Source organism: Python bivittatus, unplaced genomic scaffold, assembly GCF_059951505.1.
Source record: "Python bivittatus isolate LINGU-HERP-01145 unplaced genomic scaffold, Pbiv_v1 ctg000840_np1212, whole genome shotgun sequence".
NCBI lineage: Eukaryota > Metazoa > Chordata > Lepidosauria > Squamata > Pythonidae > Python > Python bivittatus.
In genome coordinates, this window is record NW_028277113.1 from 1,089,999 (window position 1) to 1,108,501 (window position 18,503).

The window sequence follows — 18,503 nt, forward strand, 5'->3', positions numbered from 1 at the left end:
TCCTGGCAACTGCCTGGACTAGTCTCTGCAGTTTTCCTGGCAAGGTTTTTCAGAAGTGGTTTGCCACTGCCTCCTTCCTAGGGCTGGCCCACGGTCACCCAGCTGGCTTTGTGCCTAAGGCAGGACTAGAACTCATAGCCTTCCAGTTTCTAGCCTGATGCCTTAACCACTATACCAAACTGGCTCTCCACACTCATATGTATCCTTCTCTTTTCCCATAGTTTAAGATTGCTTATTCTTATAGAATATAAATAGAAGTGAAGAATTACCAGTACACGTTGGAATATAAAAATAAAGATTTGAAAGGTATCCTATTAGTTCTGAGTACAAAAGGATTCTAAAGAAGAGGAGGATCTAATACTCAAATTGTGATCCTCTTAGGGTCTTAGGCATCAGTGGAATTAATTATAATCCAGTCTTATGTAAAATCCAATAGAACAAAAGAAAGAAGAACTGTAGATTGGAATGAGTGTGTTGTGTATGTGTGTGTGATCGATCGATTGATCTACCTGCCTACCTATCATATCAGCTTCACAAGAAGACTGAGAGAATATGAAGTATTTAAATACATAAAAGCCTATATGTTGTTTCCTACAACATACAATGTACATTATACTTGATAACTTTACTGCCCTCTACAGGATCTTCATACCAATTGCCAAGAATATAATTTATTCTTTGGTATAGATAGAAAAGAGTATTTTCAATAATTGTTCCTGCACACTGTCATGCTTCCAAATAAAAGAGCATTACAATTTTCAGATGTTCAAAAGTATGGATGGGGAGTGGGATGCTCCCACCCTACTTTCCCCAGTATTTACGAGGAAGGTTTGAAGAATGGCAGCAACAGTATTTGGCTGAATATGGTCATATTTTATGCTGAGAATTGTAAACAAATTCAGCAAAATGGCCAAACATTTTCATTCTTTCCTGATGAATACTGGGAAGTTGGGATTGAAGGGCATCACATGGTTTATCTTCTGTCCATGTTTATTATTTTTGAATGCCCACAATAGATTTTTGAAAGGGTTCATTACCTTCCTGCAATTTTTGTGAATGACATGTGCAAGGTAAACAAAATATATTAATTAGATGGTTACAAGATCCTAAAAAAAAATATTTTAAAAAGTTCTTGCAGCTGTATCCTACATAGTTTACTGAAGAATGCAAAAATAGGATGGGGGAGGAAAGAGAAACAAGAAAAAAGGCTTGAGAAAATGCATAAGGCAACAACTGTGTATGTATATATATCTTTGATACTATACAATAATTTCTTAGCAGGATTTGTTGTTGCCTTAACTATTTATTTTATAAGTCACTTGATTGATAAAATGTCAATACAGTTTGGTGAGGAGATAGAATACATGTGTGAAATAACAGTATAAAGGATAAAAGATAGAACAATGAATCATTGAATAATGTCTAAAATATAATAAAATTAATAACCATTATGTTAGGAATTGAACACAGGGAGATACTAACATGCAAGTAATTATATAATAATAATACTAATAATACTAATACCAACAAGAGTAATATAATTACTGAATAACATTTATTATTATTCAAATAATTAATTCCTTTTCTTTTGGGGGGGAAATTTATTTCTAAACTTTGTAACAGTAACATTATACCAAGAAATAAAGGCACTAAAATATTAAAATAAAAGATATATAAGAGATCAGAAAAAGAAATATTTTTTTCTGAAGCAACAGAAATATCAGCAGGACTACTATTATTAAATATATAGCAATAATAGAGAGAAATTTGGTTCCAAATTGGTTCCAAATCCTGATTTTGACATAAACACTTAACAGCATTAATCACAAAAACATCAGTGGACATATAATACTGAACCACGAGTAACAGAGATGGGGGATATGATAGGAGAAGAGAAAATGGGGAAAACAAAGAGGTGGTACATGCGATCCTAAACTCATTTGGAGATCCTTCAGATGTATGGGAACTGCAACTCCCCAAACTCTCAGCAACATTATAAATCTCATCTCATTCTTTTTGCATAACAAAAATATATCCATGCACCCTTACAGACCTATTACAACTACAGCATTAGAGAAGCTTTGCCCAGAAACTGAAAGACAAATTGAAATGAAGCTAAAATGAACTGTCTTTACCAGTATATGCTACTTAACAAACACACACACACACACACACACACAAAAACATGGAAGATAAAACCAGCTGACAACCTCTGAAGGTCTTACCTTCACTCTATCACCATACACATTCCCTGTAAAGTACAGGCATTTTTAAAAAGTGCCTTAGAAACAATCCACCACAGAGATGCTCCTGTGTGTTTTGGAAGAGATTACATAGATGGCAATCCATTTTTGTTTGTATATTTATTTTAGGAGGCTTATATGCTGCTTCAGTCATATCAGACTCTAAGCAGCTTATAGACCTTCAACAGTAATAAAGTTAAAAACTAAAAAACATAATATAGACTACTCAAATGCCTAGAAATAACCATCCATTCATCTTCAGAAGGGCCAAAAACCACCTTTCAAACCCTGAAGGCCCACTGAAACATCTAGGTCTTAATTGCTTTATAACATCTAACAGAGTTGGGCATCATCTGGTGGCAGGGGAATGCTGTTCCAGAGAAGAGAAGGCAGCAACTGTTAATTGCCATGTCTGGTTAAGGGATAGAAACCCCTATTATTAATCAGAAGAATGCTGCCAAAATATAGTTGAAATGTTAAAATAGTCAAGTACACATTTCACATGAAACAATGATTTATGTCTTCAAAAACTTAGAAGTTATCCATAGATCACCATAGCATAAGCAACATTTCTATACTAAGAGAACAATTGGCTGTAACACGTGCAAGAATGGTTCAGAGTTACGGACCATATATTACTCCCAAATCCTTAAGAATTGTATCCAACAATGAAAACATATGCCACAGTGCTGTATACACGACACACAATTCTATCTTGTGCACCAGTTACAATGATTACTGGATCAGGAGACCCTGCTCAAAGTCACTCATGCCTTGGTCATTTCAACTGGACTACTGAATTATCTCTATGTGGGGCTGCTCTGAAGACCACGTGGAAGCTAAGCAGCTAGAGCAGTTAAGGGCACCTGGTTTGCCCAAGTAACAGCACTAGCACTGCTGCAAAAGGTGCTCAGATTACAGTTCTCCTCAGAATGCAATTCAAGGTGCTGTTGTCACCTTAAAGCTCTACATGGCTCAGAACCTGGATATCTGAATCTATAGAACTGTCTACTTCCAGGAGTTTCTGCCCATCCAGTAAGAATTAGTAAGGAAGGCACCCTTTGCATGCTATTCTTGAAGGACTGCCATTATCAGTGGGGTGCTATGAGGATGTTTATTTTCTGCAACTGCCCATCTCCTTTGGAATAGTGCTCCAGGTCAGCATCAGCCCCACTGTAATGGGAAGTAGGAACAACCCTGAGGAACAGGAGGATGACCCACAACCAAAACAACAGTCAGATAAAAGAAATTTGAGTCCAAGGCAGAAATGCAATCTGAGAAAGCGTCTCAGACTTGAAGATAAAGGGAAGGAGTGGGGGCGCTCATTCAGACTTGCAAGAGTCTGCAACTGTAACCTTATAATAAAAGTAGTATTAACATTCATAACTTTGGTTTCCTAGTCTGGTCTACCTTGAAGGGCTGACACCTACTGGCATCCAGGAAAGCTGCCAAGACCTGACTATTCTGGAAAGCCTCTGGGGCTTCATGGTATGGTGGGTCCCCTCTCTGCAGTAGGTCATTGTTGCTGTTAATATTGCTTTCTCTGATGTTTCAGTGTTTAGGAAAATGACTACCACTGGGTTGGTTTGTTTGTTTCCAATTCTATCTGACTTTGGGATTGTTGTAAGATGCTCAGAGCAATTTTAGAATTGAGCAGTGTATAAACTGCAGATAAATAAATAAGGTTATATAAACAGAGTGTGGGACTAAATACTATTTTCATATTGCTATCTATTTTACAGAGGGTATGTCCTTCTATTCATTCAAAAGCCAGTTGGTTATAGCGGTTATGGAGAACATCTTTTCATCAAACATCCTTTCGGCTATGAATCATCCTAGATAACTTTGGCTCTGCAATTTCTCTCAGGTTAACATATCTCTTGCAATTCTATCATGAAGAATAGAAACTCTGCACGCTACCCAAGTCTTTCAGAGGAAGAGCAGAAAAAAAAAAAGTAATTCAGTAATCTTGCTTATCTTGCTAGTGAGAGATAAAAGTAAACGGTGACACAGAGATGGCTTTTTTTCCTTCTTATCTGGATGTGTCTATTACTATGACATCTGTGCTGACATCACATTTCACAGGTTCTTAAATGCTTTACAGCATAGGCAAAATAGTCATTGATTAAAAATTGATTAAAAATATTTATAACATTTCTACAAAGTTTTCTAAAAATTAGAAGCCCAAATGCATTCTTCAACTGAATATCATGAGGAAATTCTGATATTTAAAAGTCACTGGCAAAATAAAGATTTGGGTAGGTGTCAGTCAAGCAATACTTACTGATCAGTGAGACTTCGCCATAACTGTGCACCTGAAACCAAAATAGGATAAATAATCAATGCAAAAGGCATTTTTCTATGTGGCCTAGAATATATTGCTTATGCGCCATCAAGTTGGTGTTGACTCTTAGCAACCGTTCTCTCTCTCTCTCTCACACACACACAAACACACACACATATAGTGACTTTTATGTGAGATGGGCAGCTATATAAATACAATAAATAAAATAAATAAATAAAATATATGTGTGTGTGACTCATTTTCAGATCATAATTAAGCTACACAAATGCAACATAGGAATTGGCTCTTGTAGCAAAAGAAATCACATATCACTAAACACGTATAAGCTATCATACATGCTTATGTGAATATGATCTTGACAATTTAGGAGCTGACATCTGAATATATCCTGGAATAAATCAGTCAATATGAGGCATTTCCCTTAGTGAGCCAATCAATTATCTAATCACAACATTACGGAATTCTTTTACTTATATGGCACCCAAGATAAATGACCTCAGAACCTTTATTTCTAAATTAGATGGACAAAGTGATACTGATTGACCCCAGACATTACTAATATAACTTTACATGCTAAAATAAGTAGAAAAGCAAAACTTTACCTTTTACTCTAGACAGCAACAATTCCTTCATCATCTGCATAAAGACTATACCAAGTAGTATGAGTGAAACCAGATGATAGAGTTTCCAAGGAGTCAGTGCTAGGAACCTGAAAGAGAATCATATTAGAATCATTTGACTCAGCAGACTTAGAAAGTCTTGCTGCCTAGAAAGCTACATGAAGTCATCAGGAATCAAAATCAACTTAAAAAAACCAAACTAACTTTACACTGAACTTAAGGTATCTCAACTGTTCTTTAATTCTGGACTAACTGTAGTTAGACACACAAATATACAGATTCCTTACTTTTTTTTAAAATTGACTTCTATACCATTCCTGCAAATTTAAAATGCACACAAATATTTACTAGTCTGCTTGCCAAGTTTAATAAAAAAAAAAATCAAGCTTCTGTGCTGTGTTGCCATTAAGCAAATGTTGTGTGAAAGGTAATATAATTTAAAGGAACTTTATAATATAAAAAATTGTTTCCTTCCCAACCCCTCTCAAAAAAGGAAAAAGCATTTTTTTACATGCCAAAAACAATGGATTATTTATACACCCATTCTTGTGATTTTGTAAGAAGAATTACTGAATTTGTGGGGAAGGGAGGAAAATTAAATGCTATTTTTTTAATCTTACTCTAGATTTAAGTCTGCAGAAGCCACATCTTTTTAAGAAGCCAGTGAGAAAATTCGTGCATTACACTATGACATCATGAAGTTTGTTTGGTTTAGCTTTAATGTGATGTGTGAGCCCATCCATTATGGCACTGCATTATGTGAACTAGATTCCATTATCTTGTCTGAGATATTTATTAAATAAACGTTGGCTTAGTGTGATGTGTGAATTCATGTCTTTGATGTGGGTTTCTAACACACAGTAAGGTTTTATTTTTGCCAGATATAATTACACAGAATGTCTTTATAAAGGAGCTAATCATGAATTCTTTGCAAATAATGTGTGACTCTTAAAAAAGAAAATACATGTTGTCATTTTCTAGTGGCATTTTCTTAAACGAAAAAGCAGAATCTGTAGAGTAGAGAAGCAGCTGCAAGAGAAGGTATATTACATTTCCTTGGACATCAGTTCCCTTTCCAAATGTATTAATCAGCTTCTTACTAGATTCAAAATATTATTTTTATGGAAAAGAGAAAGGCTGTAGCACTCTTCTGACTTGATTTGTTTCTGTCTCAGAAGAGAGTTTCATAGCTGATCCTAACTCAAGTATGGTAAACTGCAAATACTGATACTCCTTTTCTATTTTTGTTTAATTCATCTGTCAATGAAATGATATGAGTATTTGCAGGAGGCTAAAAAAGTTACTTCAGCAGAGAAGATGCTATAGAAACTAGTTCAGGTATTGGTTGTATCATTCTTGTATCAAGTAGTAAGTATATTAGATTAGCCAGAAGGCTGTGGTAGTTTAAGATACTACATTTAGAACATTAGCCAAAGATTTACCCATAACTTTAATTAAGTAAACATTTCAGAATGGTATTTCTTTAAAGAAAGCCATATACGATATTTTTGGGAGGCCTCAAATTCCTCTGTTTTGAATTATAATTGGTCTTGAATGTTTGATATTTCTGTAAGAAATGGACATAGTTACAACTCTGCACATAGTAAGACCTATTCAAAGCAATACAATTTAAGCAGCCTAACTATGCACAGGATGGCATCTCTTCATAAATTAAGCAACACAATTCCACTTCCTAAGTACATAAAAAGAGCCCTGCGGGATCAGATAAAAAGGCCCAACCAGATTTGGGAATCTTCCTTCCCAAATTTGACAAGCTTTTGGAGCAACATGTTATTCTGCTGTTCCTCCCCTGCACTTGGTACTAAGAGACATACTGCCTCTGAAGTTGTGTATTAGAAATCTTTTTATCTATCTTTTAAAGACTATTAAGATATTCCCACATTTTATGCAAGGCAATTCCAAAGCTAATTAAGGATTTTTTGGCTGTCCCAACTGCCATTCACTTTAACTGAACAACCCTGGATTCACACACTAGTTGAAAAAGTATTTCCTCTTTCCTTCCAGTCATGCATACATGAATAGAGATGGTACAGGTAGTCCTTGTTTAGGGACTGCCTTGTTTAATGACTGTTCGCAGTTATGACAGTGATGAAAAAGTAACTTTGCAACCAATCCTTGCATTTACGACCTTTGCAGGTCTGTAAAGCAAAGAAAAGCTGAAGTAAAATCAGGATGTTTAACTTAGCGACTGCTTTGCTTAACAACTGAATTGCCAGTCCCAAATGTGGTTGCTTAACAAGGACTACCTGTATTACACTTTAATAAAATGGTAAGCATCATGGTGCCCATGCATACCTTGCCTTTTGCTACATTTTGTCCTCCCAGCTTCAGTTTTTTAGGCGTTTTTTAATTAAAAGAAGAAATTGACAGAGTGAAACAACTTTTTTTTTAAGAGTGGGGGTTACGCCCCACATAGGTCCCATAGGCATTACTAGAAAATAAAATCAGGCAGGTTTTATGCTGCCATCCCATGTATTGTCTGGAAGTGTGCCCATGTGCCTCTTGGCCAGACATGGCAAATATACATCGTGGATGTTGATAATAAGTGGTGAAGGCTAGAGACAAAAATCCAAACATGTCCACTGATTCTCTTATGTTATTCATTTTTTTTCTAAGCTAAACTCCAAATATAGTATTTCTTTATGGTGAAATTGTTTTATCTTTTCTAGGTCTGCCATATCCCGTATTTTATTCCATATAAGAGAGAGATGCATATGCTAGCTCAAGGTTTTTCAAACCATGTTTGGTGAAATTTGATAGGATTCTGTGAGACAGGACAAAAAAAAAAAAAAAGTTAACTGGAATACAACTTTGCCTCTTCAGGGGTTCTGGGAAGTTTTGTTTTTTTAATTAACAGGTTCCATGGTCTGAAAAAGTTTGAAAATCTCTATTCTAGCTCTACTAAAAGATGCTCTTGAACTGAAAATTATGTATGTTAATCATTAGCAAAGGTCAGGCCACGTGCACACTAAATGTTTACAATGCTATTTTTGAACACACATCCTGCCTGGAAGGAGAAGTTTGACAATTTATCAGTAGTTTGGACAAGGTTACCACTTATGTCTGCTAGTAGGAACATGTAGGTGCAAAACAAAATTTCTCTCTCTCTCTCTTGTGCTTAGCTGCAGCTTTACATTTACTTTTGTATAGCTGATTACTATTGATTTATTTGTAAACCTTGTACTTTCATATTATTGGAAATTATTGTTGTATACAATATACAACTTTACCTATTTGTATCCACATCTGGTTTAAAGGATAAGCTTTTCATCTTGCATCTGTCTGAAGATGTTCTCTACTTACAGTGGCTGATATTTAAAATTCAGTTTGGACATTTTATGCCATTTTAGGAAATTAACTGACCACTGAATATAATAAGCAAGAATAGCTGGATTATGATAGTTAGAATGGTTTAAAAACTTATTCAGCTATAATTTTCAGTGTTTTAATAGCATACCTCTTTTATTTGGGGAAACATAAATATCTAGAAAAGTTCATTATTTAGAGTCACAGTGAGTGATTTCCCAAAGTAGCCTTGAAGATGACTTCCAGGAGCATTTTTAAGGGCAAAATCCATACATATCACTGTCAGTCTTCTGAAGAATTTTAACTTGAGTAAGTGTTGGCTTTTAACACTGGCACCAGTTTTAATAAAAACTAACATTCTGGCTGACCTATTCAAAATAATTTCATCTCGTCTGTCTTGAATGGATGTTGATCAATTCAAAAGTATGTGCCAAATAATATTTATTTATATATTTCTCTAAGCTTACCTATAGTGCAAGTCTCTCAGAATAAAGGGCATACTTTAAAAAATAAAGTGTGTATCTAAAACATCTAAAACAATGTTAAGAACAGCTTTAGCAATAATGGTTGTCACACAAGTACAGCAAAGTAAAACTAAGCCATGCTTTATATACATCATATAGTACAAATTATGCCTGCATAATTTTATTTCTAATGTATTTGCCTGGCATAAAAATCAGTCAAGGTTGGATGGGGGCCAATAAATTGGAACTGAATTCTGGATGGGTAGATCTCAAGGCTGGAAAATATAGTCTACCTGTTCTGTATGGAACCGTTATGTAATCTTGTGTTACTCATTGTCACTAAAGGCCCTTTTTCTTCTTTCCAACATCCATTAATGCTGGCTTCACATTCTTTCTGTGCCCTAACCTTTGAAAAAGTGCCTAAGACAATAAGAAAATATTGAGTTCCTTCAGCCTGATTTCTATGCATAGTTCTGATCAGTTTCTTCAGAGCAAAACAATCCAGATTTGTCCTGGAAAAGGTAGCTCATTGTATTTGATTGTGTCATTTAAAATTATGCCTTGTGTGCTATGCTTTTGAGGGAAACACTGGAAAGAGGATACAACCATTTAATTAAGGTAACTTTTTTTCCTGAACTTAATTGTTGTATATGTGACCCTGGGCAGCTCACAAAGCTAAAACACAAAAAACAATACAAAAAAATAACCAAAATCATACAACAAAACCTGCCTTTTCCCAGTTTCATCTGCCCAACCCACCAATCGGGGAGGCAGGGTATGTTACAGGTCTACCCTATTAAGGAAGTCCATCTAGTGGGACCGAGAAGGAGAGCCTTCTCCATGGGGGCTCCCTCCCTGTGGAACATCATCCCTGCAGTGATAAGACTGGCCACCACCTTGATGCTCTTCTGCAAGGCCCTGAAGGCATGGTTTTGCCAATGGGCCTGAGGATCCCAGGTCAACTCGGAGCCCATCAAATGGCTAGTGTTGTGATGGACTGGAATGGTGGGAGGGGAGTAAAGAATGTGCTCTCATCTCCAGAGGAGCGAGGAAGAGATAAGCGGAGGAGATTGGCACCTCCCTGAGAAATACCATCGGTATGAACTGGCTGAGCCTGGGAACTGGGCTCCAGTCTGGGAAGATTCCTGTAAATGGGTTGTAGCTAATAAACCTTGCTGGATAATTTCTGTATGGTCTCCTGGATTTCCTTGGGCTAGGCCTGACAAGTGTAAATGTACTGTTGTCACCAGCGGGTGGGGGGGATGGAGTGGGTTTTGTATTTGGGAGTTTTATTCCTGTAAGCTGCCCGGAGTCACCGTGAGTGAGTTGGGTGGCCATATAAATTGCTTAAATAAATAAATAAAATAAATTAAAATATATTAAAATCAATAAAAAACTATTAAAACCGTAAAAAATAATCTGTGAGTGCAATCCAATTTACTAACCATACAGCCATCTAGTAGGCTCCACATCATCACTACCAGATCCCCAGACAAGATGGCAAAGCTAATCCTAAAGGCCAGAAGCATAGATGCCAATCTAAGTTTTGGGGGATGATATTCTAACGGGTGGGTGCAACAGCAAAAAAGGCTCTCGTCCTGGGTCCTGTCAGATGACATTCCTTAATAGACGAGACCCATAACATGCTTCTGTAGGATCTGATAGGATGGGTAGATGTAATCAGAGAGAGGCAGTTCCTCAAATATCCTGGTCCCATGCCATGTATATAAGCTAGAAACTAGAGAAGTACACAAGCAATTGACATGGTAGGGGGACTCAGTAGTATGGTAGGGGGACTCAGTGACTTGCTGTGTAACTTTGACAGAACTGGAAGTTCTTGATAGGGTTATCTTTGCCAGTAAGATCAAAAGTATATGGGTGAAATTAAGAATTATTGACAATGGGGGTGGCAGCAGGTTGACCTCTGCAGTCGTAAAGAAAGCTAAGTTACCATAAAAGAAGTCTAAAATCCAACCAGGAAGAATACAATGGCAATTCATTTCTGTATAATTGCCAAGAATACTGTAGGATGCAACTGAAATATTTAAACAAGCTTGAACCCTAGATCAGAAAGCACTCCTCTAGTTACTGGAGAAAAAGGTTGAACTTCCACAATTAGATCCAGAAGTTCTGCTAGATCAAAACCAAAACAAAGTCTGATTGATAATGCTAATATGAAGATTTCCTTATTTTTCATTGACATATATACAGGTAGTCCTTGCTTAACGACAGTTTGTTTAACAATGGTTCAAAGTTGTGGCCTCAAAAAGAGTGCTTTACGGCCTGTAAAGCACTTCTAGCTGTTGTAAAATGTTGCGCTGCCCCTCCCCCGTGGTCATATGGCCACATTTTGGGTGCTTGGCAACCAGCTCGCATTTATGACTGGTTGCCAAGCGTCCCATGATCATGTGATTGCAATTTGCAATTTTCTCTGCTGGCTTCCCCAGAAAGTCAACATGGAAGCCAGCAGGGAAGGTTGCAAGCGGAGGGGACGGAGGATGAGCTGAGATACTTCTGTGGGCTGCAGAAATGTTTGAGAGCGAAAGGACTGCCTGCCGGGAGGATTTTAGCTCCGCATGGAGCTGAAATCCTTCAGCAGGCAGCCCTTCACTCTGTCCACTTAACGACTCAAGAGATCGCTTAACAACTGCAACCAGGAGTGCCCGGATTGTGGTCCTTGAGCAAAGCAGTTATGCGGGCATCTTGCTTAATCACTGCTTTGCTCAACGATTGAGATTCTGGTCCCAACTGTGGTTGTTAAGCGAGGACTACCTATAATAGCAACATGGAATGTGAGAAACTTGAACTAAAGAGAATTTGAAATGGTTTGAATGGAAATGAACCATTTTAAATTACATAATTACATGATAAACTATTACTGACATGAGACCATATACAGGAAGAGTGAAAATATTTCTGAAAAAGAACATAGCTAGGTATGTAATTGGCTGTAACTAATATTATTAGAATTGGTGGATATCCAGTGAACATTAATGGTATAGAAGCTATGATCCTATTAGATACAATAATGGAAGACACTGAAGAAATCTATGGCAAGCTGAAGAGATGCTAAATGCAACATCAAAGAAAAGATGCAGTATTACTAACGTATGACTGGAATGCAAAAGTTGGAGAAATAGAGGATAGAAATAGAGGGACAAGAAGATTTGTATTGAGGAAATGCTATAATGCAAAAAATAATTCTTTGTTTATTGCTAACACCTGCTTTAAGCAACATAAATGTAGAGACTACTCATGAACATCACCAGATATAGAATAACAAAATCAAACTGACTACATAATAGGAAACCAAAAATGCAAAAGTGCCGGAACACTTCCAGGTATAGATTGTAGAAAGACCACAAATTATTGGTATCAAATATATGGGTGAAAATTAGAGTAATTGTATCAGCTAGATTTGCCTGGAGGACCTACAGTCAGAATGTAAGATCAGCGTAAGGAACAGATTCAGCATATTTAATTAACACAAAAGAGAACCTGATCAGCTATGGGAGAAGACAACATAAAAACCAGAACAGGAAAAAAAAATATTCCCAACATTTTAAAGAAGAAAAAGTCCAAGTGGCTTTCAAAACAAAGTATCATGATAGAAAAGAAATGTAGAAGATTAAAACCTTGGACAATTATAACATTGACAATTGAACAGATTTCTAATAAGAACAGAGAACAAAGAAACATATTTCAAGCAAGAAAACAAATAAAAGAAAATATCAAGAAAAAAGATATTTAAGAAGATCAGAAAGATCACAGGAAAATTTACAAATAAGATAATTACAAATAATCACAAGATCTAATTGAGGCAACTGAGGTTAAAGGAAGATAAAAAATGAAATGCCTATTAACTATTTGAGTATGCAAGAGAAGAGGCAGTTAAAATGCTCACAGATCTATCGTCAACAAATATGGAACAAGGCTGTGTAGTCCGGAGACTAGAAAATATTGGTCCATATATCTATTCCAAAGAAGCACAATGTATGATGCAGATTACTAAACCATTACATTAATTTATCACATGACTAAAGCTTTGCTAAGATCTTAAAAAGAAAAAGAGCCATAAATGAAGAAAGAAATGCTGAATGTAGAAAAGATTTCAAAAGAGACACATAAGAACAGAAAATGAGCAAGATGGAAAACAGAGGAAGCAAGTAACTATAAGAAGATGGTCTACTGTTGCTATATTGACTACAGCAAAATTTTTGACTGTGTAGATCATAGCAGGATATGGCATGTGCTAAGGCTAATGGGTGTGCCACAACACGTGATCATTATTCTAAGGACCTTTACAATGAAAAAGAAGCTGTAAGAACTGACAGTTATTTGGAACAGAAAAGTGAGATAAGAATGCATACTATCCTCATTTCAGTTTAACTGAATTTATTTTAAGAATGGCAGGATTAAAGAGATAACAGCTGAAATTAAAATATAAGGCTGTAATACTAACAAATATGTGGATGATACTGCTTTGTTAGCTGAAAATAAGGAAGACTTTAAATTATGGAACTACTGTAAAAAATTGGAAAGTGAAAACTCTGTTAAACATTAAGACAGAGATAATGTAAATCAATATACTTAGCAAACAAGCAGCGATACCAAAGAAGTGAAGGTGTTACATAGTTTTTTCTTTGGCACAAGCATGGACAAAAATGGGCAGTGTGAAGGAGAAGATCAGTCCTTGGGAGGAAGGCAATGACAAACTTAGATAAGATCATGAACAATTGTATTTTTTCCCCTTGGGATAGGGAGAAGGGGACTCTCTTTGTACATTTTATGATTGATTGGTTGGATACTATCTTATTTATACTGTATGTGGGTTTTTTTTTGATACTGAGATCTGCCCAGACTTGTTTTGAAGTTAAACAATGCCTAGACCTAATAAAATAAGTAAATAAATATGGACAAATATATATTTTATGACAATAAAGATCAAAGTGGTCAAAACAGTGTCTTTCTGATGCTAATGTGGAAGCTGGATATGAATGAAAAAACAGCACCTCTGAATTATGAATTTGGAGATGACTACTAAGAGTAACATGGACTACAAGAAAAACCATTCAATGCTTGAGATAATAATTAGCAAACAGAAACCTCATATTTCGGATTTGCAATATCAGCAGATGATGGATAAAAAAATTAAATGCTTCCAAGGTTGAGAGAAACAGAAGAGAAGACAACGGATAAGGTAAATGGACAGTATCAAACAGTTTAAACAGCTACCTTTGGAACCACAGTTCTGAGATATAACTAATGACAGGATGAGATGGGAAGCATTTGTCTATATAGACACCAGAAGTTAAGTCTGACTTGATGGGACTTAACTACAATAGCTGTATTTACATGGCCTGTGAACCTATGATTAAGGGAAGGGGTAAGGGTTGATTCTAATTTTCTGGGTTTGAATAACACAAGAACACTCTGAGCCATAAGCCAACCCCACAGGATGGGTTTGCATCACATGTTGTGCTAAAATATGCCAGCTGATTTGTGGTTCAGGGTGTTGTCCAACCCCCCCCCTTTTTTTTTACACTACCAAGCTCAAATTGCCTTTTTCTTGGGGAAGATTTGCTGGAAGAAAAGAGTGGGTTCAAATAAATCCTTCATTATACTGCTATGTGGTTCTTCCGCCATATCCTGTCTTGTACTGTCACTGTTTGCCTTTTTCTGTGCACCTGCCTGCTACTGAAGCAGGAAAATGAAGCTTAAAGGATGTATTTGTGCTGTTGTACAGGTCCCTCCCAGCTCTGCTCTGCATTTATTTTGCTATTACTTTCCTCCGCCTATCTCTGGCTTCTGCTACAGGTGTGGCTTCTCTTACATATGGCTCTGCCTGCAGTCAGCTGTTGTCCTCCACCCTACTGATTAAAACCAGCCAACGATCACATGCAGAATCTGTAACTATCTTCTATATTTCATATTTCCATGTCAGTTTTGGCTCCTCCTTTCCTTTAAGTATTCTCTAGGTGCTTTGATGTTCCTAGCATCATCCAGTTGCAGCTGATTCACCTTCCTCTTCTACAATGCATTCCTTGCCAATTACTCTTTTATTCTCCTAGCAATTTTCCCACTTATTCTCTCTCCCCTGTGCCCCCATCATTAACTTATTCCGATGGGCTTCCATCCTTTCCTTTCCGAATGTCCCTAGGGAAACACCACCATCTTTAAAGGAGAAAAGAAAGAAAATATAGAGAAGGATCCAGCACTAAGGATATGCAGAAGAAAAACAACAGATTAGAAGCTCCTAGTCTCTAAGCAGAAATAGCAAAGAACATAGAGCACAAATTTCTGTTTATTCAAACAGAATTCAGACCTACCTGGATGAAATAAGTTGTCTACCATAAAAGCTGTTCTCCCTAAACATGAAGAAACCAGCTGTGGTTCCTCCCCACCCAGATTGAGGGAGGAAGAAGAATCGTTCCTCCTCTGCCTTAATTAAATTATGGAATTCGCTACGACACGATGAGGTGAAGACCCCTAGCTTAGATGGCTTTTAAGGATTAAGCAAACAGATATGCCAAGTAGCTACAGTATTAGCAGTCATAACATATTGAAACCTCCCCACAGAGAACAGGTCTACTGCTTTCACACTCTTCTTTAGACGTATCTGGCCGGCCGCTGTTGGCAATAATATCCCTCGACTAGACGACACTACCAGCCCTCCTAAATTCACTCTGTACATGCTCAGGAGCACCATTTTCTTTAGAGCGACCTTGCACGTTTTCTGGCTGAGCCCAGAAACAGATGGCAGAGCGCAGCCGCCGAGGGGCAAGCAACCGGGCCGAGGAAGAAGGAGGAGGAACAAGCAAAACTCTACTTGGGTCTAAAAGAACCGTCCGGGGACTGAGATGCGCGTCTGCGTCGCTCACCAGAAGAGCAGGTTGGCGCAGAGGAAGCTGGCCAGGGTGCAGAACGGCCTCTTCCAAGTCAGCGCCTCCATCACGCGGCAATATTCAGCGGCCGGCTGTGGCTCAAAGCCCTGCTCTTCCTGCTTCTTCTCCGCCGTCGCCAACCGGGCCCCCTCCTGAGGGCTTGGCGGCAATTCCACCTGCTCCCGCCCGCCATCCATGTTGCTTACGGCGCCCGACACCAGAAGCCACCGAAGGAGGCGAGCCAGCGAAGGCTTGGGAACATCCGGGCATACCCAAGCCTAGCATTCCGCCCCTTCTCAGGCAGGAGCCAATAGAAGCCTCCGGTGGGGCTGGCAGGTCCTGGTGATTGGCTACCTTGGGGCGAGGGTCTCCAAGCGTGCAACAGAATGCAGGGGAGGAAGAGCGCAGGGGGCCAACCTGCAGGGCCAGCGGCGCGCGTGCGGGATGGAGGTGAGATCTGACTGAGTGGCGTGGAAGTAACGTGTGTTTATCTACGGAGTGGGGCGCGTCGAGAAAGGGGAGGACAACGGCCGGGGGGAAATTTTGGGAGGGCGTTGTTGATTCCACGAATACATCGTAAACTCACCAGTCGAAGCGACGCCCCACGCATTAGAAATGTGAGAAGGCAGGGAGACGTGAGGAAGCGAGCAGGTGGAAGAGGAAGAGAAGGGTTTGCGAGAGACGGTATGTTTACTCAATAGGCCAGAGAAATGTGAAGTTGCTGCGCGTTGTCCGCCAGCTTAGGTGTGATAGCGCGCCAGCTAGCTTTGGGTCTCTTTTCTGATTAAGCAGTGGTTTCTCCTCTCCCTTGATCCCCACCTATTTTCTTGTCCACTTCTTTTTGTAAAATCTACGCACACATGTATACAAGCTATTCTAAAAAGTGCATGTCACGTGCACGACTATCGTTGTTGATGTTGCTTACCCTCATTTTCTCAAAATGTTTACTTAACTTTCTTCCATAATCTTGCTTACCAAAGGTTTGTCTCAGCCCCCATACTTGATGTATCATTTAAAAAGCTACTGGCAAGACTTTTTCTCCTACTGAGATTGGGGAGAACTGCCGCGTGCATTGCATTGCATTGCATCGCATCGTATCAACTTCTCTTAATGTTGTTTTCATCAAATACTAGCTTCATTCATCGGGGAATATATCCAAGATGGGTGGAGAGAAAAGGAAGGCTAATTCTTACTTTGTTACTGTTGTCAAATGTATGATAAATCCTCTGATAGGCATCAATATATAACATTAGATTGCTACTTTTACAATCATTTTTTTAACCTTACCCACTGGTGAGGCATGATTTGGGGCATAGCTATCACTCTGAAGAATTATAAAATGCTTCCATAAAATTTACTTTATTATGAGTTTTGTGAAAATAGTACAAATAGACCTGTATCTGCTAAAACAACTATTTACTTATGGTATTTTAATTTTGTCACAGAAGAATTTTAGTGTCATGTTTTTCCTGCACCCCATGCTTACTATTTCTGTGTCATCTTGAAAGGTAAGATACTATCTACAATTGAAGAATGGGTGGTGAAGCTGATGGAGTTGGCTGAGATGGCAAAATTGATCACTTTGATTCGAGATAAGACTGTGTAATTTTAATGCTAATTGGAAACTTTTTTTGGACTTTTTGCAGGAAACAGAAAAAAATCAAAGTATGTTGTATGGATTTGATGATTAGGAATAATATGGGTTAATAGAAATAATGGAAGTTATGTGGTACATTTAGAGGAAGATTTAGAAGTATATTGTTACTTATATCTGCTGCAAGGAGAGATGGAAGTCCATTTTTTTTTTGTCTCTTTTTTACACTCTTGATCTTTTATTATCCTTTTTTTCCAATTTCTCTTTTCTTCTTCTCATTCTTTTTTTTAATATTAGTTTTTACTGTTTTTTTTAAAAGTAAAGTTATTAAAAAGTATTTCTGTGTAATCTTTAGTGATTTCTAAGATGATCTACCAGGATTGTGGCAATGAAGACATTGATTTCGCTGTAAGATATCAAATGGCTGCAACAAATTTTTCCCATTGGGCTATAAGATTTTAATTAATACGAGGTATCTCCCAATTCTGAAAGTGTTATTCTTTGACCCCAAACAAAGAAGCAAGACCTGTTCGAAAATCTATAAATCAAAGACTTGTCTGCAGAGTACCAAAGATAAATCTGAGTCAACAATCCTTTTCCAAACCTGTAAATTTTATTAAAAACTATGAATATAATTGTTAATTGCCTGATAAGTTACTGCATTAAAAATAATGCTAAAAGAAAACTCGATTTTTGTGAATAACAGATACAACAGTTTGTGTCAGAATTTAAAATTGTGTCTAGGAACAAAAAAATTATTTCTAAGTTTTTCTTATATTCACCAAACAAAATACTACAGTGAAATGTATTTTGGAGGGCAGCTAAATAGAACACAAACCTTGAGTATTGGTTTGAAATGTGGGTTAAGTTTGAGCCCTTTAAATCATTCACTTCATCAATATATAACATTAGATTGCTACTTTTACAATTATTTTTTTAACCTTACCCACTGGTGAGGCATGATTTGGGGCATAGCTATCACTCTGAAGAATTATAAAATGCTTCCATAAAATTTACTTTATAATGAGTTTTGTGAAAAGGTGTATCTTAAAACTATTTTCAGTTT

General features: G+C 37.4%; 1 protein-coding gene and 1 long non-coding RNA gene across 2 annotated transcripts in view; one reads left to right on the top strand and one right to left on the bottom strand.

Moving 5' to 3' along the window:
- Nucleotides 1-16,040, bottom strand: part of RETREG1 (reticulophagy regulator 1) — a 50,995-nt gene extending 34,955 nt beyond the window's left edge. The window contains exons 1-3 of the mRNA XM_007426875.4: nucleotides 15,841-16,040; nucleotides 5,151-5,257; nucleotides 4,528-4,558 (exon numbers count right to left, since the gene is read on the bottom strand). Coding sequence (XP_007426937.1) covers nucleotides 4,528-4,558; nucleotides 5,151-5,257; nucleotides 15,841-16,040 — 338 coding nt within the window. The remainder of the gene's footprint in view (nucleotides 1-4,527; nucleotides 4,559-5,150; nucleotides 5,258-15,840) is intronic.
- A 61-nt stretch (nucleotides 16,041-16,101) lies between these two features.
- Nucleotides 16,102-18,210, top strand: LOC148213687 (uncharacterized). Its single transcript, XR_015794080.1, has 2 exons — nucleotides 16,102-16,293; nucleotides 17,289-18,210. It is a non-coding gene; the product is annotated as an uncharacterized LOC148213687 (long non-coding RNA).
- The last annotated feature ends 293 nt before the right edge of the window (nucleotides 18,211-18,503 follow it).